The sequence below is a fragment of the Haliaeetus albicilla genome, chromosome 23, assembly GCF_947461875.1.
Source record: "Haliaeetus albicilla chromosome 23, bHalAlb1.1, whole genome shotgun sequence".
Classification (NCBI taxonomy): domain Eukaryota; kingdom Metazoa; phylum Chordata; class Aves; order Accipitriformes; family Accipitridae; genus Haliaeetus; species Haliaeetus albicilla.
Window position 1 is genome coordinate 20,689,062 of NC_091505.1, and position 27,107 is coordinate 20,716,168.

At 35.9% G+C, this 27,107-nt stretch overlaps 1 protein-coding gene across 3 annotated transcripts in view; it reads right to left on the reverse strand.

Annotated features, from left to right (window-relative positions):
* Nucleotides 1-600: 600 nt before the first annotated feature.
* PCDH11X (protocadherin 11 X-linked) overlaps nucleotides 601-27,107 on the reverse strand; it is a 512,079-nt gene continuing 485,572 nt past the window's right edge. For 2 of the 3 annotated variants that reach the window (XM_069811515.1, XM_069811514.1), the window contains one exon: nucleotides 601-5,308. In XM_069811515.1, the coding sequence (XP_069667616.1) occupies nucleotides 4,917-5,308 (392 nt within the window). In that variant the 3' untranslated portion in view covers nucleotides 601-4,916. The remainder of the gene's footprint in view (nucleotides 5,309-27,107) is intronic. The other variant, XM_069811516.1, reaches the window with a different exon arrangement.

Sequence of the window (27,107 nt, forward strand, 5' to 3'; positions counted from 1 at the left end):
GTGTCAAAGAATAAGATATTACTGCCTTAGTGTCAGGACAACTATCAAAAGAGTTGCTTTTAAAATATGGACTTAAATAATAGAGAAAAATGCATAAAATGTTGTTTCATTAGTTCCTCATTTGATGGTTATTTCATTATATCACATTCATGGTGAGAGGATAATCCCTTTAGCTCAACAAGAACTTATTAACCATGTTCTCTCAATTAGAAATAGCTTATTTTCTAACAAAACAAACCCCATAAACACTCCTGCCTCCAGCTCATAATGATTTTCTATAAGTAAGTGTATCAGAGGCGTAGGAGGAGGAGGGAGCTTGGTATGAAAAGAAGTCACACTGAAATGGAAGATATTTCTGATAATATAAAGCTAGATTGCTGTACACATTGTGTGTGGATATTTCTACTGTTTACCAAAAGCCTGCTACTCAGTTGCATGAAGCAACTGCAAATGAAGTTAAATTTTCTTGACTTTCTGACAGTTTGTGGCTTCATAAAGAAATGAGTTTTGGAAAGCTGGAAATGGGAGAGAAGTGCAGCTGGAGGAATACTTTTAAAACCCTTGTATTTCAGAAACATAAAACAGTGCAAAGGAGAAAACTGCTTTTGTGGATCTAGTTTATTAATAAGCATTGTAATTAACAAGACAACATGCTGTACAGAAACCTGAAATAGAACTACTGCAAATTTACTGGACTTTAAATGCTGCTGGACTGTAGTATATGATGTCCAACTGCATGATTTGTAAAGTGTGGTTAGGGCTGTTTCAATACACAGACATACACTGCTCACTCTCAGATCCTGTAGTATGCCATAGAGCAGGGAGATTTCCCAGAAATACAAACTCAAATATTTACAAGAAATCGTCAATCTCTTTCTTCACTAGGGATAATGTAAGTTATACACAATTTTCCTATGTATACCAAATAAAATCTTTGCCTTCAACTTTACTTTGTGTCTGCACAAACCAATCCTTCCCTTTTTATTTATCCAGTTAAATAATGGTAGTAAACTGCAGTGCGATCATTTAATTGCTAATCATTCATTAAGGATTGGCATTAAAGCTGCAAAAGCAAAACTTGAGCAAACGAAGTCAAGTGTAAATTTTCAAGCTTTAAAAACTCAAACCTTATAAGCTTGAATCGAACAACCTTGAGCTAATCAACCATTACTGACTAGAAATTATTTAGGTCTACTGTCTTTGGCTTGACCAAGCTGGAAGCAGGGTAATAATGGTAGCTCAGGGCTGAGGGGGTTCCACACTGGATTACAGCTTGCTCAGAACACACCAGAGCAAACCTGCACTTCTCTTACAAAAACCCCCAAACAGATCTATACACCCCGGGGCCGTAGGTCTCCAACACAAAGGGGCTGCTCTCCTCCAGCCCTACACCAAGCAAAAAGACCTGGCTGGATTCAGAACCACATAACTAATGTTATGTCAAGCTAGCTGCTATGCTAACATTCATAAGCCCTCAGGTCCTATTAGCGTGGGCTCATTGCCATGATAATTAGCTAAATGACCTGCATCCAGCCAGCTCACAGCCCAGAGAGAGCAGGTGCTCTGTAGTCTCTGTCTGGCCGAGCAGACATGCCTAATTATTCCTTCTTTAAGTTACACTTCAGAATACAGCACACTTTAGGAAAACAAAGAAACAGCATATTTTGCTCATAACAGTTTGACTTCAGTTCTTTAAGAGTTTTTTTTTTAGAATTGGCTGCTTTACAATGTGGAAAGAAGTATCTTTCTCTCTGCCACCGCTACCCATAACTTGGACGCAACGCTTGGAAGTGCAACAAGCATGTATTGAGTTGGGGGGACGACAATAATCTAGGCTAGACTGTGGGACACATTACTTTGAAGGCAAAGGTTTTCCTTTATTGTTACACTGTATGAAACAAATCTAATCATGTAGCTACCATTTTACTGTATATTGTATATAGGATTGTTTTCTCCACAAATTGACACAAGTAAGATAAAATAAGTTAAATGACTAAAAAAAAATTACACAAAAAATATACAGTCTATGTACTAGATAAATTATTTATATATATGACAAGATGTGTAAAGAGTCTCTAGTAACGTTATTCCTCTGGATACTGACATGCCACTCGGAAAAATATTGCCTCAAATGCATAGTTTTATATGTTAGATATGTAATATGTAAAAATGAGGGAACCATTTAACTCCTGCTACAACGTGTATTTACAATTGTTCTGTATCTTGTTGACAGAATTTTAGAACATCACAACACAATTTCATGGATATAACATTTAATACGTCTTATAATCAGATTCATCTTTACAATGCTTTTGCTTAAGCAATTTTTTGTTGTTGGTTGGTTTCGGTGTTTTGTTGGGTTTTTGTTTGTTTGTTTTCAAGAGAAAGGGGGATGGTTAATTGCTTCTGTACCTCAGGGGAAAAAAGAAAAAAAACCCAAACCCCTAAACATTCAAATGTGAAGTTTGTTGGTTTTTTTCCCCTACCTATGAAAAAACACTGATTCTGGTTCCTTTACCTTTTCCTATGAAAATCCTAAAATTGTGGAAATTAATTCTTTGCCAGGAAATTTCAGTTACAATTTTCACCCAGAAAGGAAGTGTTGCAGTCAAAAAAAATTGAGAGTTTTCCAATGCAGCTGGCAATTCTGTAAACATTTGGTATGGCAGCGCTCTGTAAAAAAAACTAAAGTCCTCTGCTTACAATAGGAAGCATTAGCTGTCAGCATTTTTCTAAATTTGCACAATTAATATGTTTGGTAAATCTGTGTAAACTACAGATAAGCTTTTTTTTGCGTATCCCTGAAAAGGACTGCCGAATTTTCTCATTGTGATGTCTCCAAAGCAAACAACAAGGGGCTTTGTATATATTAGGTATGAATTAATTTGTCAAATTTTTAATTGTCCTGGAATTGGAAATGAGTTGTGTCAGCTATTGTGTGTCAGTACCCAAAGGATTACTATTTTTTTCCAGGATTTACATGCAACTGGAAGCCGGTGTGCCACATCTTTTCTAAACATTACTGAAAACTACATTAAAAAAAAGAAAAGAGAAGAAGTACATCATTAGATAATCTGATGTTCATTAATTAAACCCTATCAGTAGGTTAAAAGTGAAGCTTCTTTTATTTTGCACATAAAATCTAAATGTGATTTGAATAGATTTACAGTGGGGACAGCGATATATAAAGCTACTTATACCTGCTGGGCACATAAGAGAAGCTCTTTTAGCATTCATTGGAAACCCTCAACAACTTGAACTTCTGTAAATTTTACAAGCAGCTAATATTACAGCATTTTTACACACAGTTTTGTTTATAAATTACAGATTTAAGTTACAATATGAAGCCTACATAGAATTCTATCCATAGGAAATATTCACACACTGTCTTTTTTCCCCCTCCATACAACTTCGATTGTCTCACTTAATGTAGCAATAAAACTAAACAAAGTTACACAGTTTTTTAAAGCAAAAATTTCTTGGTATGTACATACTGTAAATGATAAAATGGCTAAGCAGCAACAAAAGACTAGAAGGAAAATGTGGTTTTTCATCTAAGAAAGGAACCACCTTCTCATCCACTGTAGAATTTACCAGCTTTTTTCTGCCACTATTAAGAATACATCCTCCAGTACACAGAACACTGAAAAAAATCCCTCATCTTTAAAGAGAATCATCTTGAGACTTTATCAAATAACATGATTGGGGTGTGTTTATGATTACATTTATCCAGCTTTCATTACCTAGATTCTTCTTTCTTTGCTGAGAACTGTTAGTCATTCTCTAATAAACTAACCCACAATGATGAGTACTCCAGCTAATAGGTTTGTGGTGAAGTAACTAATAGTATAGCTAACCTTTTACTGAATACTTACATTAGGTGAATATAGCTGTAAAAAAAAGCCATATACATCACTATAATATTCTTTTAAACACCAGTAGCTTGCAGCCACATCACATCAGCCAAAAAAACTACCCCATTTTCCTACTGTTTTGAGCAGTGCCCATGTAATTTTCAACTAACAGGAACAGTAGCCAAAGCAAGCTCTGCAAGAAAAAAAAATAAAATATTTTTTTTAAATTAGACTTATGGCTTGAAAAGCATAATATGTATCATTGTTTCTTGCATTATTGTAGAAAGGAAAATCTTGGAAATTAAAAAAAGTTATTTATAATCTTTTTTCCAGTTTTGATCTTGCATATCCTATTACTGTCGTGTTGTTTATTTCACAAAGAAAAGCCTAGTTGAGAGCTTTCTGTTTCATCTATTACATTCTTTCAAAGAATAAATACCTGCAGATTGAGCCAATAAAAATTAAAAGCAGTTGTCATGTCTTTAAGTACATTTTCCTTCTTAGTTACATAGAAGATAAATTTTGGTGGAAAGATACACCATCCTTCTTACGAATTAGATTTTAGGATCTTATTCATTCTATTATGTAAGGTAATCAAATGAGAAATTGCCCACTTGATTTCTATTGCTAAGCAAATGGAAGATGCAATCTATGAATATGCTATAAATGATAACAACGAAGAAAAAATTGAGTAATCTATATTTAGACTGTAATATTCCCCAAACTGTACTAAGAAATTGCTTTCAACAGGGAGGAAGAACTGCTGGCAGATATTTGCACTACGTGGCCCATATAAGAAAATGAACAGGATTTTGTGTTTTTCTTTTGATTGTTTCTGGGTTGTGGGTTTTCTTCCCCATTTTGTGGATTTTGCCAAGAACTATGGTAAATTTCTTTTAACTAAGTCCTAAGGATTTAGCTTTTCAATTTCAAATTTAGGATTCTATATACATAAATATTCACAAGCCTAACAAGTTTGTATACGCACTAAGAACAGTGTTAGGCTGTGACTATATACAGTCACACTTAAAGCCTGAAATAACGGATTTGTCAGGTATGGATTTATAGCTGGTGCTCGTGTATAAACGTAGTGCTACTCCCAGACGCCGGTGCCTGGTGGGACGCGGTGAAGCTTGCCAGAGGAATGACTTTGACGGGATCTTCGCTGGCGCAATGTCTTTCGCAGGTGTTGTAGAACTGGGGCCTGGGCCCACCCTGGCCTTTGTCAGTGTCGTCCTTTGGAAGGGGCCTCCCAAGAGTGTGTCGTCCCTCAGGCCTGGCTCCTCGGCCCCAGCCTTGCTGGAAGCCGAACGACGGCAAAGGGGTGTTGGACTGCTGATACTGTGTCAAAGAAGGTGGCATCCAGCAGTTGTCAGAATGGCCTAGGATGAGACACTCCTGCGTGCAGGTTTCAGAGGCTTCGGCCAGGGCTTTCTGGAGATTGACTTCGATAGCTGGGAGGATGGAAAAACACAAGACGTTATCAGAGGTCCGAAGACTTGGAAGGGCACAGGGAATCAAGGTTAACAAAGCAATCCCAGTTCCACAATAATGGCCACAGTTTGGAAAGAAAATACCTCCAGGTGTACAGCTTAAGTGAAGGTTGAGATGTTTGCGAGTTTGGGGCCCGCAGTGTTGTCATTGGCTAGCATCAGAGAAAAGGTAACGTTTAAGGAACAGATGATAACCAGCATTACAGCTATGCAGCTATAGCCCTTATACATTCTACTTTACAATGACCTTTTCACTTTTTGAAATTGTCATTTGTGTAATAAAGCTAAAAGTTTTCTAATAATCTAATACCATAATTCTATATGTTTGCATACAACTACTTGAAAAAAATTATTAAAATTAGGATATTTTTTTTAAACGTTCTCTTAAAACTGGATTTTTGGATTGTTTTGCTTTGCTTAAGGCAAAACAAAATTAATTTGGACACATAGCCAAGGATGGTACATTGGCTTCAAAGATGCACTCAAGAGCTTTAAGAATGAAAGACAGTATAACAGCAATTTTAAAGAGAATTGATTTCTCCATGCATTCAATACTGGAAACCTTGAAAAATCAAAGGGTAATAGCAAAAGAAGCTGTAACCTCTGTAGTTTACTAGTAATCGAACCAGATTTCTTCAGTAGATGCAAGGTTTGTGCCCTTGAAAAAGGATTATAGAAATTTTAATTTGTTCAAAGGCAAAGTAAACTACTAAATCTGAAAGACGTAATTTGCAATACATAAACAATCTTGATCAGTTTCATTTAAACTGTGGCTTTACTATGTTGTGTAAACTCAGACTAATAGAATTAAACTTCTACAAATCATTCCTCAAAATAGTTTTCATATTATATGTGTTAATTTTATATTCTCTTGCTGTGTACATGGTTTAAATACATCAGGAACAAAGAAGAGTGTCTGATTAGATATTTTGCTCTGTTGTCTTCACAAAACTTTCCAATGAATGATACGTACGTATTTTTAATATCTGTCTTCATGAAAATAACATTTAAAATTGGATTCTGGCTCATAACCACTGGAGAAGGTATGCTGCTAGGAATTACTTATAGCAATACGAGTTCTGAGTAGGAGCCTCTCACCCTCTGAGCTTTGTGTTTATACACATGCTGCACTTCTGTTTTTATAAATATTTTGCATGTTGAAATCCGTGTAAAGCTACAAAGCACAAATACATATTTCCATGTTACATCTCAATACAAATGCCCTATTACTGGCATTTCAACATGCCTTCAGTCATTTTGTCTCAGTATTTTTCAATGTAATCCTGACAAAGCTTTGGCACCTTGCTGTTGAAATACTAATCCAGTTTTGATGGGCAGTAGGAGACATAAATATGGAAATAGTTCAGCAGAGGCAATAGTTTCTGAAAAAAAAGTTACTACTGGTAGATTAGTCTAATCTTTCTGTGTCCTACTATCTGCTATTAGAGACATAAATCTGAGTATGTAGAAGTCTTGTTAAGCTCTTTAATTATCCAGGTTTGCTTGTCTTCTGATCAAGGCAATTCATTGAAATCAGGTACAACCTTGACAGAGTGTTGAGTTACCCCTGTTTTATACAGAAACTGATCTTTTTTGTATTTATTAAAAATATCTTTTTGATACCCAGTACCTTGGTGTTTCTTCCTGTCTTGAGGCTTTCTAATTGCTCTTAAAATGCTATTAATTCAGTTAAACCAAAAAACACACAATTGTTTATTTGGAAATAATACTTATGCATTTCTAGCTCTTCACAGCAAGCCATTACAGTACTTATATTGTACTATCTGTCTCAAACTTCAGTGAGAGTAAACAAAGCTAAACCATCAAAAGAAGCATTTGGCAGTAAAAACATATAAGCTTTAGACAAGCCAACTGCAGAAATGAAAGGTCACTTATAAAACATTCTCTACACCATTTCGACAGATCAGTAGGACAGTAATTTTGTGCCATGTGTTGCCTGACTACCTGTAGACTTGGAACATGTTATCATGCTAAGAACATTGTCAGAATGACAGTCTTGTTTATTCTGTTAATAAAGAGATATTTTAATCTGAGTTTTAGCTTTATCAAAAAAAATTAACAACAAAAAAAACCCCAACAACAACTTTAGAACGATCCTGGGCATAATCATAAGTTATGAATACAAATTATTTTTTGGCTTTGAGTTGGGGTTTTGTCATACAACAGTCTGCAAATGCAGGACTGTTTAGAAGATACACCTTTTGTAGCAGTCATAATCTTTCCTTCAATGTTGGTATTTGGTACATGTAATCTTGATTGTCAGAGTATGTTTTTCATCACTGCTTATGATTAATAACATGTAAAATATACAGTTTTCCTTAACTTTGAAAAGGCCTTTTTCTACTGAGCACCTCTGCAGTGTTGCAGAACAGGAAATAAAAAGTATTTAGCAAATAGAAGTACTTTTCTGTATGATGTCTGACTCAATTTTTTTCCAAGAGTAACAGCCAAGTTTTGTTTTATAATATAATGCCTTCATTTTAAAAAAAACAAAAAACTTAAAAAAATAAAATCAATGATAACCTTAACCTCTAGACTAACTTTAAAGGGAGTACAATTTTTTTCTTTAAAAAATAATAATACACCTTTGTGGGTTTTTTAATCCAAATCACCTGCGTATAGGCCACAGCATCAGTGCAACCCTGAGGCAGTCTTTAGAAGACTGGGTATGCTGTAGGAAACCAAATTAACTAGGGATGTTACAATGAATACAGTGTGAGGCAGGCAAGGTCCCTAATATCCGTATTTAAAGGAAACTTAGAAAAACCTCATCAACTAATCCGCTGCAGTAAATAGTACTAGCAGGGATAATTGGGATGCAAAACAGTTTCTGTTTGGTATAAAGTAAAAATAAATACAATCAGCAGTGTGAAATACTATGGTTTTAGCACAATGAAGTAAAAATGACTGTTGGAGCATAATTCACCTGGTTTTGAATGAACCTAGAACAAAATGTAGGAGGTTTTCTGCATGAATATTCAGCAGGCATTATCTTTTTTGCCTGCTCTTCCAGGCCATGAAATGTAGCTTCTTTCTGTCAGCCTAATTCATTCTCTATTTTCCTAACATATCATCATTTTCCTGCTTCTTTAGCACCTGAAATCCTTCTAAATAGCTACTTAGTGCTGGCATTGCACTGTCATCTAAACTATGCTTTACTTATTAAAAATACATTTTTAACAATTCCCTATTTTATTAGAGAAGAGCGCTTTATGTCAGCAATGTATTATTCCAAATATTCTGTTACAGACAACACGCAAAGAGGTCACTGTAACTAGCACCGAGATGTTGGCCTCAGCACCCTGCCTGGCGTTCCCTCCACCACTTGTGCCTACTTTAAACACAGGATTCTCTGCCTGGCTCAGCCGAGCATCCCAGAGGACCATCTGAGGTCACCAGCAGCTGAGTGAGTGTGAAGTTCAGTGCTCAAGTGGCCATTTATCAGAAGCTGTGTAAATTGACCATGGCATTTTCTAGCTGCTCCTCTTCAAGCTTCTTTCCATTTTGCATCCTTGCAAATCATTGCGAAATGTGGGTGAAAATAAAATTTTCGGAGCCCTTCTCTCTCATTCGAAAGTAGTAATGTAGGCAATTATTCTGCATAGTCCGGTAAGTACTCAGTGGTAGGAAACATCTGTGACATCTGCCTCTACCAATCAAGTAAAAGGACGTTCCTGCTGTCTCTCATTATTTTCAGAAGAAATGACGATTTTCGCTACTGAAATTCAGTGTCTAGTAACATCTTCTCACATAAGATATGACAGGTTTATAAATAGAAATAGAAGTGTACATATCCCCCAAGTATTATGAATAAACAATCCATTCCGTCGAACTCTTACCAGTCTACCTCATTTCTTACTTCACTCAGTAATAAACCCTTAATTTTATGTATTTTTTTCATACAACATGGAGACTCTTCAACCATGACATACAAGTAATATGAAAGAGATTTTTTAATTCATAGAACAGATCACACTCATGCACATGTGAGTTTACCACTTTGATTTGAACTCCAGATTGTTTTAGGAATGAAACTATTTTTTAAATTGTCTGCCTCAGAACTAAGAACATTTTTAAAGAATGTGTCTGTCAGCTCTTATGAAATGTTTAGATCAGAACTGTCAAATATAACTAAAAGCACAACAGTTAAAAGACTTTCTTCATTGTTCCACAGTCTTTATCATTTATAGGTCAAAGCAGTTTTCAGTAAGAATATTTACTTTCATTTAAGAAAACGTGGAATTCCAACCTTGCCAGGTAGCTATCCTTCTGTCAAAACAATTATAAAAAAATACCATTTGATACTTTTTTCCTGCTTGTTTTCATTAGAGACTTTCTGTGGTTCTAAAGTCTGTGTAGGGTTCTATCGATAGTAAATAAAAATGTTGGTTATTATCTTTGCTTTTGGGGGATGAAAGCTGAAGAACTCTACAATGCTACTGTCCCTCTCAGTCTGCAAAACTTGTGGCACAGTACTGCCTACTTTGGCATTTCCACCTTAATATGTTCCAGTTTTAAGAATATTTCTCATAGAGAATTCTCAAAGGAAGACAGGCTGTTAGTACGACTGTGTTATCAGCAGCCTCAGAATGTTGAAAAGTTAGAATCATAGAATCATTTAGGTTGGGAAAGACCTTTAAGATCATTGAAGCACATACTTGGTATATACACGATACACTTTCTTTTCTACCCCTATGCCCCAAAAGGGAGACGTACTACTAAGACAACATCAAGAGGGCTGGTTTCTTTCTCAGTCTGCCATGAAAGTCATCACTTGCATCATGGAATCACAGAAAGACTTTGGCTGGAAGGGACTTCTGAAGATGTCTGGTCTAACCTTCTGCTCAAAGCAGGATATCTTGGTCAAAACAGAAGACAACAGTTTTTCCAAAAGTTTAGGCCAAACTTTCAGAATTGCACATATCCCTTTAAAAAAAATCTGAATGCATGTGTTAAAAGGGAGATATGCATTTCTAAGAGTTGAACGATCAAGAATATGACCTCCTGGAGAAGCCTTAAAACATCTCCACCTTTATCCACATTTGTAATAATGATCAAAAGGCATTTGTAAATGTATTCATTAGCAAAGTACTCGGATTCATTAGAAGTTCAGAAACTGTCAGACTGCACCGTATCGATGCAGGCTTAGGGGCTTATAAATTGTGCAAAGAATATTTCAAAAAATTCAAAAAAAAAAAAAAAAGAAAAGAAAACAACTTAAAACACAGAATATAGAGTGCATGAATTTTGAAGCCTTGTAGCTGAAGTCTTAATGAAAAGCCAGCATCGAATTTGACACATTTTGGATGCAAACCATCCAGTGTTACATTTAGAGCACTCTTGTTTCATAATAAAGCAAGCAACAATTAGCAAGCAATTAAGCAAATTGCCCATAATTATGCCATTGCTGAGCTATTTTTCATATTTTCACAACACAGCACATATATGAATACATGGCTTGCAGTGCCAATGCTATTCTGTCAGCATCCAGAAGTGCCTCTCATTTACTGAAGCATTTCGTATTAAACAGCTCCCATCGCACTTTCAGTGCTCTCTGCTCAGCGGGAACCCACCAGAGTGATGAAGATGACAACCTTATACTACTCATCTCAGCCAAGAGCTCCTAAGGAATGGGTCATGTCCCCCCATTTTTTTACCCATGTGTATTTACTAAATGTGGTACTAAATCTAAGCAGGAATTCAAGCATAATATAGGGAAATTATAGTCTGGAATTACCCTGGTGACCAAAACTGGCCACTTGGGTAACATCATTTAGCCGTCTCCACTATATGAGGAGAACAGAAATGATATTAACAATAAAAAAGGGAGGGAGAATAGTTGTTAATGTAAACTGGGTTACTTTAATAAGGTCAGGAGGAAGAAGCTTGAATGCAGAAACCCTAAATAACTGCTGCTATAATATACTCTACTTTTTTTTGGTTTAATAATAAAATGCCTTTGGGACAAGTTTCCTATGAATATTTTATTTCCTGTATATGTCTCAATAAATTAAAAACCTAAAAGAGTTACTTAAGTTCTAGCCTTGAAACCTTTTTATTCAAAGAGCAAGTAGGACACACCACTTCCTTCAGTTTTCAGCTGTGTGTACAGAGCTTGCCTTGCTTGTGAGAAATCACACTCAGAGGAAGATTGATCCTCCAGATGTTCTGAGGAATCAACATGCATGCAAGAAATCACACATTTCATTTTACCTAGCCTTGCCAGATTGTACTGGATAACTTGCAAGTATAAGCTCTGCTTCCATTCCAGTAAACACAGTTTATATCCTAACAGCCACGGTTTTAATTTGAACCTAATCCTAAAAACTGCCATAAGTTAGGTTTATTATAAAATCCCAATGGTAGGAGGTGTGAGTATTTTGCACCTGGCTTCAATTAGTCAAGCAAACATTATCAAAGATGGCTGGGGAAAGGTGGTGAGGAAGAAGACAGGGAGTGGACGAAGTATCAGGGCAAAAGAGACAGCATATGGTAATTCCTGTATAATTAACTACGCTTGTGAAGTGAAGTGAATCTTTCCTTCACAAATAATAGCCATATAAATAAAGCACATTAATCTTTCATTAAGTCATCTCTTACTGTTATTCTGACTAAAATTTCAATCTTATATTAATCAAAACCAAGAAATGGTCTAAAAGCAATGCTCCCGTAAAAAGTTCAGTTTCAGTAATTGCTGTTTTCCACAGGAAGAGATTTCATCAAAAAAACCCCAAGCCCCCAAACCCCCTGCAACCTCCTCTGTTTCAGCCTAATGAACACGAGTGTGACAGTGTTGTAGAATATGTGGCACTGACCCTTATGGCTTCAACAGTCCAACTGGATTCATCTTGAATGTCCGTGGTTTTGTTGCTAATTATGGCAAAACAAATATGGTAATTTGCAAAGGACACATGTTTCTTAGCCTATCAAGTGTATATTGAGTTATCAATGAGAATTTTAACCATAACTTGTAAAGTATAATGACCATCTAAAATGAATAGCCTAAAATCTAGTATATTGATTACAGTATTGGGTAATACAACGTGCTTTATTTAATATTTAATTAACTGCTCCACATTTGTACTGAAGCTTCTTAATTATTAATACATGGTTCATTATTTAACACAGAATATAAATTTAAATTCAAATCAATTAAACAAGGTGAAACTACATAGTGAAAAGTGGTTTATCCTCCAGCAATAACCTTCGACCTGGAAACATAGTAAAGAGTGAAATTTGCATTTCTTCCCCATACCTGAGAAGACTATACATTTTAGGTGATATATATTAAGCTCTTCTACTGATGTAAAGTTTCTGTAATAAACCCAACATCGTACAGAAATATGCTGGATGAAAAAGGGCTTCAGCTGTCACTTTTCAGCTGGTGCCTGGAAGAGGAAACATTTTCAATATAAGTTTTCAGCAGGGCATTGGTAACACACCAAACTTTCTCTCCTGATGTGTAAAAATTCCTTTTAAGCCTCGCAAGATACAACTCTTATTCGCAGCAAGGGAAACAAGAGTCTATGGACAGTTGTAGAGACCGAGCAATTAACACCCTGGAATGACTGCTTCTACAATAACACCTTGAAGTGGGGGGCTGGCCCCAGCCAGCAGCTGACACCGCACGGCCGCCCGCTCGCTCCCACCTCCTCAGCGGTATCAGAACACTGAAAACCTTCTACCTTCTCTGGAAGGTGAGCGGTGCTTGTCAACCGTACCTGTTACAGTGATGAGGAAAACAGAGTGTAGTCACGTTAGCCTATCTCCAAGCCTTATTGGAGAGTGTGAAGCAGTGAGTACAACACTACTTTCAGTAAATACTCCAATATGATGATGTTTCTAAAGCCTTATTGCTCACATGTGTGTATGCACATATAAAAACTAATTTTAAGCTTTCTTAAATATCCTTAAACATTACTTGAAATATGAGATGCAGGAGATCTATGAAGAATAGTATATCTCAGATGAACTTCTAGAGATTGACTTTCAAATGCCCGGTAGAAGTTGTTCTTAAACGTGCAAGTGGAAGTCATCTTAGACAAGCTCTCCTCTGCAGTGCCTGTTGCTTCTCTGGGAATTAGCACCCTTTGGCTATTTCCACCTAAAAAATTACTTTTACTGTTTAACTGTCTAAATGGTACTAGAAAAAAGTTAAAACCCCCCACAAAATATAATCAACAAGATAAAAACTGGAATAGAAATAATGATTATATATTTTCTCATTATCATAACGCAGGCATATTGTTTAACTTAAAAAAATGATCTAGTCAAACATGTTAAAACAGAATGGGGGCTAATTGACAGAAAAATCACTTACCCAATACAAGGTAGCTCTGTACACTCTGAAATACCATCTATCTCTCCTTTTAGTGATCGAATCGTTATTCAAATACCTCATTAGGAATGTATATGACAATCCATTACCACCAATTAAACAGATGTGTATTTGCTTAAATTAATTTATTTATTTAATCCAGAGTCAGTTCAACATAGTATGTTCTTTCATTTAATTCAACGTTGAGGAGAATCTTTTGCCTGTGGGTTTGCTGGGGAATTTAGGGGCACATCAATACTATTTTAAGAGGCACTGAACATGTCAAAAGGATAAAACAAAGTGAGAAAATATATTATATCATGGAAATATGGCCATTACTATACTTTCCCCATAAAAGCAGGAAAAAAATACATTAAAACAATACAAAGAGCTTGAGACCTTTTCTGTGTGGAAGGGTTGTTTGTCTGAAGCTATAAAATGAGCAGTCTTCAAAATACAGTTTTCTATAGCTAATCCTTAGAAAAAGAAATTAACTTAGCAGTAATTTCTACTGATAATTTTTAACATCTGTTCTCTCTCTTCTTCAAACCTAGCTAAAGAGGTTGCTCAGTTTCATTCACACTTGCATTCAAATATATATAGAAGTTTGAAAAAAGAAAATTCCTGCTTAAAATATCTATAGTGTAATTATACAGAATATAATATTATACTCAGTTTTTAAGGTTTAATTTTTAAATAAAATTTTGTGTGTGTGTGAAGGAGAGATAGTTTACTGATTTTACTATAAATCACTACGTATCTTGAAAGGGTGAAGATTTGTAAAAAGAACTAAGAATCACTGAATCTATATAAACTCATTTGGTGCACAAACGGCAGCAAATATGCTTCTTAAGCTTAGGCTGTGGACATCGTAATAAAAAATCAATTACCTTTTGTGGTTCTCTGGCTAAAGAACAAAGATCTGGGCTTGGAGAGAAAAAAAAGGATGGACTTCAAAAAGATAAGAAGGGAACAGAATTTGTAGGTGGAATAAGGTCAGTAGCATTTACTCTCGGTAACAGACCTACATGAAAATATTAGTATACTCTCATACTACTCTATGAATTCTAACACTTGTGGCAATAAGGAGATCAGGTGAGTCATCCTCAGCACAATGCGCAATACAGGCAGAGGGATGAAGAAGGGGACAGGCCAAAGTTAATTTTCAGTTATGTTTGCGATACCTCACATACGGCAACTCCTTCAAGGGATTGGTGTGGGATAAAAGACCTACAGTTCTGCTTCAAATATCTGTATGTACACCCTCTATTCACTTCAGTAAGAGTTTCTTGATGTATCTACATGGCAAATGGGGCTCTGTTTTCTTTTTCTTGACATTACAGTAAAAATAAACAAAAGTTTGATCTGAAGTAGAACACTCAGAAATTCTTTTAAATTAAGTAATTGAACAACTGTGGGCAATTGTTCATGGTTCAGACACTTTAATGAAATGTTAATTTTCAAGAGGAAACCATAAAAACCCCAAATGGTAAGTAAGCTAGTAAACATATCTTTCCTGTGATAACTTAAGAGCTAGACAATAAAAGATGTTTTGAAAAAGTGTTTTCATCAGATATATACAAACAGAAATTTAAAGTCAAAGGCCACTACAGCAGCAAACAAAAGAATCCTACAAGATTCTAAAAATACTCTATGGCTTTTATGCTGTCACTCCAATTGCATTTCAAGAAAAAACCCCCCACATTTTTCTTTCTTAGAATATAAACAAAAAATCATTTGGTTTTATTATGAATATCCTGACTTTATTTATTTTGTGAATATTTCTAAACATTTTTACAATATTCATCTATGCTGATATCTAAGTAACACACTATGCTTATTTGAGTGCTGATAGATATTACATTTGACTGGACCATCAATAATATGAAATCTATTTATTCCAGTTGAATATATAAGTAAAGCTCACTGAAGTTTTTTTGACAAAACAATTTCCCATCAAAAACGTAGTTTCAAAGTGCACCTCCTTTGTGACAGTGTTGATTCAAATGACATTTGTATACAAACTAATAGTTTCCATTTTCTCTATTAATTTTATTTTAATTTAGATTTTTTAAATATAAGAATCCTGCAGAAATAACATTATTGAAAGGAAATGTTCTCATTTCTCCAAAGCTTTTCCTCAGATTTTCCATTTCACAATAAATTTCAAGTTCAGATCGTGATTCTGAAAACCAACACTGCTTACATTTCATGGCACGTCTGCAACACGGTCTAACATGATCCACAACCATTTCCCTTTTCTAAATTCCCTGCAACTCCCTTACCATTACTACAGAACAACAAGCCTTGGGCTCCACCTAAAAACTTGAAAATCCCGAATTACGAGTAATTAGGATAACTATTGCATGGCCAGGAGGGCACACTTTTTAATTCCCCTAAAGTGTCCAGTACCATGTCGGTGCTGCTGTGCTTATTAGATTCCTTAATGACAACCCACAACCTTGCGGAAGGACAGACTGGAGGAGTAAAACTTTGCCGTTTCCTATCTCCGCGGGACAAAAGGATTCCCCTCCTGCAGCTTTTGTCCTCCGCAAGAGGACAGTCCTCCATATGGCTGCAGCTCAGGCGGGTTTTTCTCTTGGAAAACCCTCTGAACCACAGACTCCTTGATGACTAGACAACATTTTCTAACCAATTTTTCACAGCAGTTTTCTGTCATTACCACTTTGTCAATCTGCCACGGACGACCCTCAGTGGAACCACATAGCTACTCATCCCTTTGACAAAGACCCCAAAAAAGTGTGAATACATGGAAAGGACCATGTTTGATTAACAACTTTGCGATTGCTGTAAAAATGAAATTTGAAAGGTAATAATTACATTTGTAATTACTTAGGTCTAAATCTCTTACGTTTCCTACTCCCTCTAATTCTGGGCAGCTGGAGCAATGACTCATTAATAATAATAAAGTCATTTAACCCTGCAGGCACATTACAAGGAGAAAGATGTCATTTGTCACCGACGCAAATAGAACATTCACTGAAGGATACAGAAAGACCACTATTTCATATTTATTGCAAATGATAAAAGGGACATTTTGCACTCATTCTCACCATGACATCCCAATCTGCTTTTTAATTATCAGCAAACATAAGGGGACAGCATACAACATATGAGGGACTACTAATAATGTATTGTCCTGCAGTGACATTTCCATAATCACTTTAAATCTACCCTATACATATGTACTAGTTAAAACTTTCAGCTCATGTAATCATACCCCCTAGTAAGGAATGAATTATCCTTTGCAGATTGAGCACAACAAAGCAGCTCTTTCCCAGAGTTTGAGGGTCTGATAGCTGACGTATGTATTGCTATTACTTTAAGTGATAAGGTTTGGCATTCCGTTGCACTTATGGTTGAATACAGTATGACTTAAAAATAAGTACATTTGTACATTTGTATTTTTAGGCCAGGAACTTTACAGTTGTAATTCTCACTGGCAATAATTTAGCCATGGACTTCTGCGAGTCACTTAATTCTCCAGTGCTTTTCAGTATTGTTCTGTATTTCACTGCTACAAGAACTCTGTAAGAAGCACTCTGTATTAGATGAATCAAATACTCTTATTCATAGGGAAGTCAAGCAAGTAACTCAGATTTTACTGGATTTAAAAAAAAAGAATTACTTATGTAACTGCCTGTCTATGAAATAAACTTCTGAGGAAAAGAAAAGGCTATTCTTTCCCTAAATGATTTATTCAGGAGACATGAAACCTTGAGGAAAATATATGGAAAGAAATTTCTGCTATGGTATTAGTGTGATAACAAATGAAAGGAAGTTTTATGTAAATAAAAGTCACCATAATCTGAGTTTCAATTCTATCAAGCTAGAACATCAAATTCTGCTTTGCTTTGCTTTATCATCGGCACTTATCTAACCATCAAGCATGTAGAAAGACGAGAGAACAAATTTAACAATAAGAAGTTATAATCTGTTATTGCGTGGGGTAGAAAGGAGGTAAGCAAACCTTCTAAGTCTGTTTATATTTTCCCCAGGTACCACAATAGACTATATAAAGACATGCTTGAAAAAAGTTAAATAAGTAGTGTTAAGAAATAAGACACATCAGGAAAGAGTAAAATACACAGAGTAAAATGCATATTTTCACTCTTAAGATAGTGACAACACAGAAAAGCTTATACACGGAGTGAAATGTTTTGTCAAATTGAAAAATGGAAATAATACGAACACTACAATTTTCACATCAATTTGAAGTAAAATGTTTTGAATTACAGTCATTTTAATCTTGTTTTATAAAGAAAATTACTTCAAATGGGTGATAATTTAAAACAGCATAATCCAAACTTCATTGTGCTCCAGTCAGGCATAGAAGTGTGGCTCTGAGTGATTTGGAGCAATCTTTGCACATTAGCTCAGAGCCTCTTTCAGAATAGACATTTGAAAGAAGAAAAACGATGCCTGACTAGAGTTTCCATCATTTACCTATTGGTTCAAAACTACTTACTGTGATGGCTATGACTTCCTAATTGGCCTTTATAGGCATTGCTAGCACCTTCTGAAATTTTGGCACCATTCTGATGAGGCAATACTTTCACAGTTATCATCTCTCTAAACATTCAGTTGTGACCAGTTTCTCCCCTGAAGTTTTGCTGTTTGATCGGAAGTTTCTCATATCACTTCACATAAGCCTTTTCCAACTATTAAGAATTTTTTGGCATCAAGGAGTTTTGCTGACAGGGTAGGAAAAAAAAAAACCAAATGAACCATATATATGTGTGTGTGTGTGCATACATATATATATAAAAACAAACTTTCCCCTTTTCCTTTGCTGAAAGAAAACAAAATTACCTCTCAGAAAATACGCTACTTACTTTTAATCCTCAGTTTCCCTTGAACAACCTCCAACAGTGACTTTCAGATTTGCTCCAATTTTCTTTTCTGTTCTCCTAAGTAATTTTCAATTAAAATATAAAAATATTCTAATTTTAGCTGGTAGCATTAGTAGCCTCGTAGTTTCCTTCTCTAAACCAGATAATTCTCTGAGCACCTGGACAACTGGCACATGATGGGAATAATTTAGGCCAGATCAACATTTGACACAATTCTTTACAGAACAGGATTTCTCATAGCATACGTAATTTTTAAAAAGACAGTGTTAGGGAACAGTCACAGCTGTGACTATTCTGGAAGATTTCAGGGTCAGTAATATCAGCCAAGAGAATGGGAGTGAGCAACTGCTGACAGTAATCTTTTCAGCCCATTTCAATACCTGTCAGGACAGGTTCTGTGACTGCAACCATGAGGATTATGATGACGCTTGAAAACAGGGTAGTGTATTTATTATTATAATTAATCTAATTTAAGAAATAATTTTGAGCACAACAAATATAAAACTGTGGGGGTATAAAGTTAAACTTCATGAGGTATCCAATTGTTCAGGAAATTAAATTCCATTACTTCAAAGATAGAAATGTTTTAAAATAGGAATAAAACCATCGGTTCATCTTTAGAGTATGCTTTTATAAACTTAATTATAGAAACATTTTCTTCTTATAACTCTACTCTATGTGTCTATATTGAGGATTCTGAAGAGAGAGAGATATTTGTCGAGCTTCAAATTATAGAGAGTAGGTGCTAAGTTTTGACTCAGCCCTATTTGAGTAACAAGATGTCCTAGCATAAAACAATAATTTATGTTTTTATACTTTTAATAGACCATAATTGTCTTTGCAAAAAAATAGTGTTCACACTTTGACAAGTTTGGCATGAGTATACCTAGGCTAATAAAAGCCTAACACATATTATTAAATGAGGTTAAATACTAGCATTCAGATTTGTCAAGGAACTTAACACTTTCTGTAGTATGTAAGCCTCAATCAGCCATTTCTCTATTGCATATGACACAAGATCCCTTAGAAACAGATTTAAGAAACACTCAGTTCTTATGAAGTCACTGAAGCTTAGCATCCAGCTCTTTTGTAAGTCTAAGTTTCAAACTAGTTTGGACATAGCAGGCACATGTTAAAGTTAACCAAATAAGATGAAATCACAACAGTTCTTATTAGGAATGGAAGTTCATATACTACGCTAATCTCTAGTTTATAACAGCAAATCCACAAAAGCCCATAATTTGTATTTATTTTTCATAAGCTCTACAGAGAGGATATTTTAAGTCTGGGTAAAGTGCTGCTCCAGCAGATGCATCTAGAAAGCTCTCACCATGTTTGACACACAGATTTCTTTTTAAGAGGGTACAAAATTTCTGAAGCTGCTGTTCCTTAAGCTTCAGTGGAGTACATTTGACAACCGTCTTTTCTACAGCTAGTATGGATGGCAGGAGGAGTTCATACTTCGTATTTCAAAAGGTTGTTTTAAAATCTTTCTATGGTTTTTAATTAACCATAGGATATAAAAGGACCTAAATTAAAAGCTACCAGTCAATTGCTGACTAAGTGTTCACCAGCCTGTTATTGAACCTATTTCATCTATTTATTCCTTAATTCATCCATAGTCTCCTCGAGATGTCATTAATATGCTCAAAGTTAATTTATTATCCTCTATTGCTTCAATTCAAGCTCATGTTAACAGAATAAATTCATCAAAAATGATCTGACTTGAAAAGGCAGATTTGGATTCTGACAGAGAATAATTTATCATGGCTGGGAAAAAGCCTCCCACCAACTGGGCTGTTGGAATGCTGAGAGATGAAACTGTAATGACTGCAGAACTTCTGCAGAAAAGGACATTAAAGTCTCAAGGGGAAACCAAACAAACACCCCCACCCCTCCCCGAGTCTAACTCCCAAAATACGTAGGTTCCTGACACTGACTCTTTTTTATTTTCACGCTCACAGGTCCTTTCTCTCACACTATGTGCTGCCTTGAGGCAGAAGTAATCATTAAGGCTCTGCTCACCATCATTTGCATACCACAGAGCTGAGAGATCTGGAGGGCCACCATCACACAAGTACAAGGGGTCACAGTGACATTCAAAGCCGTGCAGAAATGGTACTGATATTCAGAGGGTCACAAACTGGTAATCAACAGATCCATGTAATGACCTGTTGATTAACATCATTGTAATGCTGCATAATGTAACACCAATGTATTTTATTTACAATTTGTCGTAATTATCCCTTCTATAACAGTAATTAATAGATTTTGGGTAATCTACTACTCTAAGTATTCTACATATATACAAATTACCTAAATTCCAGGAATAGCTGGATATAACAGCATTTATAGCATGTTTCAGATGCTATGACAATGGAAATTTTTTTTCCCCATTATAAGTCCATTATACAGTAGAATTGGAAAACATGGTGGTACTGTCATGAATGTGGTACCACTGTAATTGTAATATGGGTTGTGGAGATTTATTTTATAGCCTGGAAACACTTGATTAATCACCACATTACAGTCAATATTCTAGGTGTTATTGTTTCACCCAGTTATTGTTTTATCCCCAACTGCAGCACAGGGAGAATTTCCCCTCCCCTATACTAGAAGCTGCTGTATACTGGACATGGCCACTTCCCTAAGGGACTGTTATTCCATTTATCCATCACTTCACATACTCATATTCTAATTCTGTACATACCAGAGCCATTTCCTTGCTCCTAGTCTTGTTACACTGAGTAATTATGCAGCTTCAAGACTTGAGTAACTAAATTTCCCCAGGGAAGGGGGGAAAAAGAAACCCAACAGTGAGTACTCCAGACCTGCCCAAGAAATACAAAATTCACCAGACTCTGCCTAGAATTTTACAGAGGATCTTAAATAGGAGTATAATCATAAATATCAGTGCTCTAGTATGTGTAAATAAGTAGGCTTATCCGGCTGACTCAATCAGAACATACGCCCTAGCTCCCTTTCCCCCTTCCTTCTATCATATACCAGAACTCAATAGAATTGTGCTTCCAACTGCACTGCTATCAATATTTGGTATTTCTGATTCAAGATCTATACTTACTTTACTCCATTAATGCCTTCAATCTAAGAAATTCAGTGAGGTGAATATGCCAAGTGTCTGATCAGTACATTATGTCACACCGATGAACCACTATATTAAAAAAGAGTTAACATTTCCCAGTGAAGCACTGAAAAGTTAGGAAGTGCAAATTCTGCAATATTAATTCAGCTCCCTTGTGTAAATGTGTTTTGATGCAAACTTTAATTAAATTATCATATACTATTTTTCTCATAGGACCCTTGGGCCCAATTCAGAGAGTAAGTAGTTATTCAATATTTCTCTTTATCTACTCTAATCAGCATGTGGCCATACACCTTTTTAATTAATACTTTCAAAGCCTTGTGTTGAATGCAGATTTATTCATTTCCTTGTGTACTTTTTTATTGTTTTCACAGCACAATCAAAAGCTTCATGAACATGAATAATATCCCACTTGCATTATTTGCTTTATTGAGGCCATTTGCATCTGGGAAACTGAGGCATAAAGAAATAAAGCAAAATTATGCAGTCTCCACTATTTCTGGGTGCCCAACTTGAGATAGTTTAAACCAGATTTTTGTACACTTGAGTATTTAATATTATATTAAGTTTTCAAAGCATATCTGTTGGAGTAGTGAGTGATGCCCTTGGCACCCAAAGAAACCTGAAGGGCACAACACATTAGCAAAAATTCTGTTTTCTCTCTCCACCAAAGAACTGTGTTCTACATTTCAAAATGTACAACAAAAAATAGACATATTGATGACTTATCTTTCACTGTCATTAGTAAATCTAACCAAATACAACATCAGAAAACCATATATACACTTTAAATAGTCCTCCTGTGATGAAGAGCTCATTATTTTAATAAACCACTAAAAATCCCAGGATTATATGTGCTTTGATGATTTGATATGGTATCAAATCTTTCCAAAAGACATATCTTAAAATTTATCATTAACTCTAATTTAATAAAATCTAACGATTTCGTAAAATTTTACACAGTAAACTAATTTCTAGAAAGTCCTCAAAGTGCTTCTCAGAGTTAAACTTTAATTCTTTTGTAAAATAGATTGGACTATAGTTACAACTACCCCCATTGTAAAATCTTTAGGATTTTGTATGCAAATTCAAAGTAGACTGGGCCATACGTAATTAAAAATAGACATACCCATCAGTAATTCTCGGATTACTGTGTTGTTATCTCTAACTGATGAGTATTTTATTCTGAAGATTTTTTTTCCTGTATGTTTCTGACATGGTTTGTAACCTTTCCTTCCTAACCAGTATAGACAGGCTACAGTTTCTATGCAGCAAAGTTAAATACTTATTTCCTTAGGGAACAAGCCAAATACAAAGACAGCTAATGAAGAGAAGGGAAGGAGACATATGCAGAAGAAAGTATAAAATACTTTTGATAGCAGGAAGTCTGCTCTGCTTTTCTAGTTCCAATACAATCATCATCTGTGGAAAAGTAAATCTTACAAATTATTATCATACAGATGGCAGAAAGTTAAGAATTAATTCAGAAGGGCTACGTACAGCTACGTACAGTAACACAGAGGTCTATTCTGCAGTCAGCACAATATGCGCAGCTCAAGTAGTTATACCCAAGTCAGCTCAGGCGTAACTACCATTTTGGCTACAGCAACAGGGAGCTCAGGGTAACAACTGTGCAGCTTTTCTGGAGAAGCGTTTAAGCTACATCCATGTTACTGCAATGCAACACTCGAATTTCCTTGGATAAGCTTGCACCCTTGCTCGCTAGCGAGACTATTTTGTGGATACAGAGGAACTAAGCAGCATATAAAAATGGGTTAGAGCTTGCCATTTCGTGTTAGTGTAGATTATATCAATATAATTATGTAACAGAGTGTGTAAATGGGCTTGAGGACAGCTACAAAGGAGGAAGGAGAGGAAGGGGTATCTAACTCTTATCACATAACAAAAGAGCTTCCCATTTGGCCCCTATACTTATGTCAACTTGAAGAATCAAAGTTCTGAACTGAACAGTCATATTCTTGTAATCCAAAGAAAAGAAGAAAAATAGCAGATATGACTATCTTTCCTTTCATGAAAGAAAAAAGAAAAGTGGGGAAAGGAAGATGTACTCTGAAAGAGTTCTGGTCTGTCAGGTTTTAATGCCAGACTTTTCATTACAAGGTTTCATCTTCACAAGCAACAATTTGCTGGCCAGCCCAGAGGTCTGTTCAGAAAACTGTATTTTCTAATTTGAGCTGTAAGTACCCACTAGAAAGGCCATTTGTCCAAAGATTTTTAGATACAATTGGGCTTCAGAAATTCCACAGGCTCAGAGTAAGCCTCCTGAATATAAGCTTCTCTCTTCCTCCAGCAAAAAAACCTGTTACAAAATCATCACAACTTAAACACAGCTAGAGTTAGGGCTTATGACTTTTGCTGGTCTTGCCAACTAGCCTGAAATGGTAATGTGCACATGCAGACATACCAAAAAAAGAAAATAAGTATTAAAAAAAAAATAAAAAAAAATTGCCCAGAGCACATAGTTTCAAGTATATATTCAAATCAAAGCTAATAGTTACTGTATTCCAATCAAATAATGGAATATTACAAGAAGCTCCTGAAAAAACAACATAAATAGCTGATGCAGCCTAAGAGTACAAGCAACCGTGAAATGATATATTAAGGGAGAAATAAGCTGTTCTAATAACTGCCTTTTAGTCTGTCCGTTGACCCTGTAAGATATCAGAATGTGACACATTCATATACTGCTAACCATGTGACTCATTAGTTTCTTCTCTGAAATACAGACCATTTTCTGTCACTCACCAGTCATGCATTGTTCATTACAGATCCATTTTTTCTGACTTATTTTATGCACAGCTCATCATATTACCCAAATGGATGACGGGAAACATTTGGCTTGCTGAAGAGGAGGCACAGAAAAGTATTGCTTAAATTCAGATTTTTTAAAGGCCCTGAATCTTGAATGGGATTGTGTGAGCTCTTAAAAACATGTTACTTTCTGTAAATTACCAGCCTAGGGTTCTTCATCTCCTGAAGAATCACCTTCTTTTGTATTAGTTACTGCTTTAGCTTGTCCATCAAAAAGAAATAAAGGAACAAAAAACCACAGGGCACCTAAAATGTATCTAGTATGAGGCAAAAAGTTTTATCAACCTCCTTTAAGCAAAAACTTAATCTTTTTATTTCTTCCACTTCATAACAAAGGTAGGTAATACACTGAGAAATCTTCATTATGTTCTCAACAGACAAGCTTTTATGAACCTGGTAATACTAAAATATTACCTTGCTAAATGGTATGCCATTACCATAACACCACATTAAATCTATTACATTAGCATGTTATTTCCCTGCTAAATGATCAATACAAAATTACTGATCATGCTAAATGGCTAGTGAAGTAGATCTTAGAGAACATACTTGATTTCCAGTCAGCCAAATGTGGCCACCTTCTCATATATTAGACAAAAACCAACAAAAGTCATCTCTATATCCAAAGAACTCAAACTACTCTTCTACTTCTCTAAAATTGGGTCAAAATCTCAGATCCTGAAACATATTTGAATTCAAGTCCTTCTGCCCATGAATCCTAGTGACAGTTCATGCCAATCACTGTGTGGAACTTCTGTCATAAAACATGGTGAATAACTCACAAATTATGTTGGGAAAGAAGAAAAAGGTGAAACGAAAAAAAACCTCTTGAAATCACTGTTTTGAATTTAGCTTTTTTTTTTTTTTTGTACAGACAGCTGAGATGATTAACGAAAGGTTGTTTTAGATATGTACATCATGTTATCATAATTTTGAGGAGATCAGTAAGGATTGCTGGAGATGCTGGTGACAAGATGCAAGAAGAATGGATAAAGGAATAAAAATAAACCCATGGAAAGTGATTGGGATGTTTCCCTTAGCTAAATTCTACTGATATTGTTATGGTAAGTAAGCCTGCAATATGCAAGAGAAAAATTTTTGCGTATTCTGGAGTCTATTTAAAGTGAAGACTTTTCAGACTAGTTTTCATAAACCCAGCAGAATTGATAAAGAATTATTTTAATTTCATTTTTATTTCTCAGGAAGATGAAATGTTATTTTAAGAGGTGATTGATTACAGAGTGTACAGCAATACTGAAAAATTAAGTTTTATACAGAACGAAAAGATTTCAGTTCACAAAAGATTCAATATTTGTCTAATTTATTGCTTGTTTCTTCTTCCTTCCCTTTCTTTCCCCTGCCTTTGCCCTGCCTCCCTCCCTCCCAAATACCCTGTGCAGAGCTGGGCCCTTCTGTTCAGTCAGTAGCCAATTACAACTTCTCAGATGCAGTTTTTTATCCCAAGGCAATTTGGTAATCTTACACTGATTAATTAAACTAGGGTCTCTAAACAAATTGTTAAAACTCCTACATCCACGGCTTGCATATCTAATCCAGATAACAGGATAAGCAACATGATTGTCAAAGTTCATGAAGAAATGAAAACAAGAACACTCTATATTCATTTTTCTTTGTAGAGTTCCTAAACAAAGAATAAGTTGTACTTCTAGGTAGAAAATCTAATCTGCATTTAAATAGAATTTCTACAAATAATAAACAAAAGCCCGAAGCAACATTTTTACAGCAAGTCTTGCTGCTGGTTCACAGCCTAATCCTTCTATCTCTATCTGTAATCCCTTCTACCCTTGTATATTCATTTCCTTACCAGTTTATCAAGGCATCTTGGCTGTTTGAGCTCACAGTTACAACAGTAACCTTGGACTTCCTCAAGTTTCTTCAAAGCTGAGCCTAAAACTGTTAAAACTTTGGGTGGTCAGCAAATCAAGGCAAACTCAGATAGAATCGCCTTTATTAAACCAAGGGGAAGTTATTAACCCATAGAGCGAGAAGAAAGACAGATTGAAGGGATGTGCTTTGCACATGTGTGGTGGGTTGACCCTGGCTGGATTCCAGGTGCCCACCAAAGCTGCTCTGCCACTCCTCTCCTCAGCTGGACAGGGGACAGAAAATATAACGAAGGGCTCATGGGTCAAGATAAAGGACAGGGAGAGATCACTCACCAATTGCTGTCACAAGCAAAACAGACTTGACTTGGGGAAAATTAACTTAATTTATTACCAGTCAAACCAGAGTAGGATAATGAGAAATAAAACCAAATCTTAAAACCCTTTCCCCCGACCCCTCCCTTCTTCTCAGGCTCAACTCCACTCCCGATTTTCTCTCCCTTCTCCCCTGCAGCAGCGCAAGGGGATGGGGAATGGGGGTTGGGGTGAGTTCATCACACCTTGTCTCTGCTGCTCCTTCCTCCTCAGGGGGAGGACTCCTCACTCTTCCCCTGCTCCAGCGTGGGGTCCCTCCCACGGGAGACAGTCCTCCACAAACTTCTCCAACATGGGTCCTTCCCTGGGCTGCAGTCCTTCAGGCACAGACTGCTCCAGTGTGGGTCCCCCGTGGGGTCACAAGTCCTGCCAGAAAACCTGCTCCAGCGTGGGC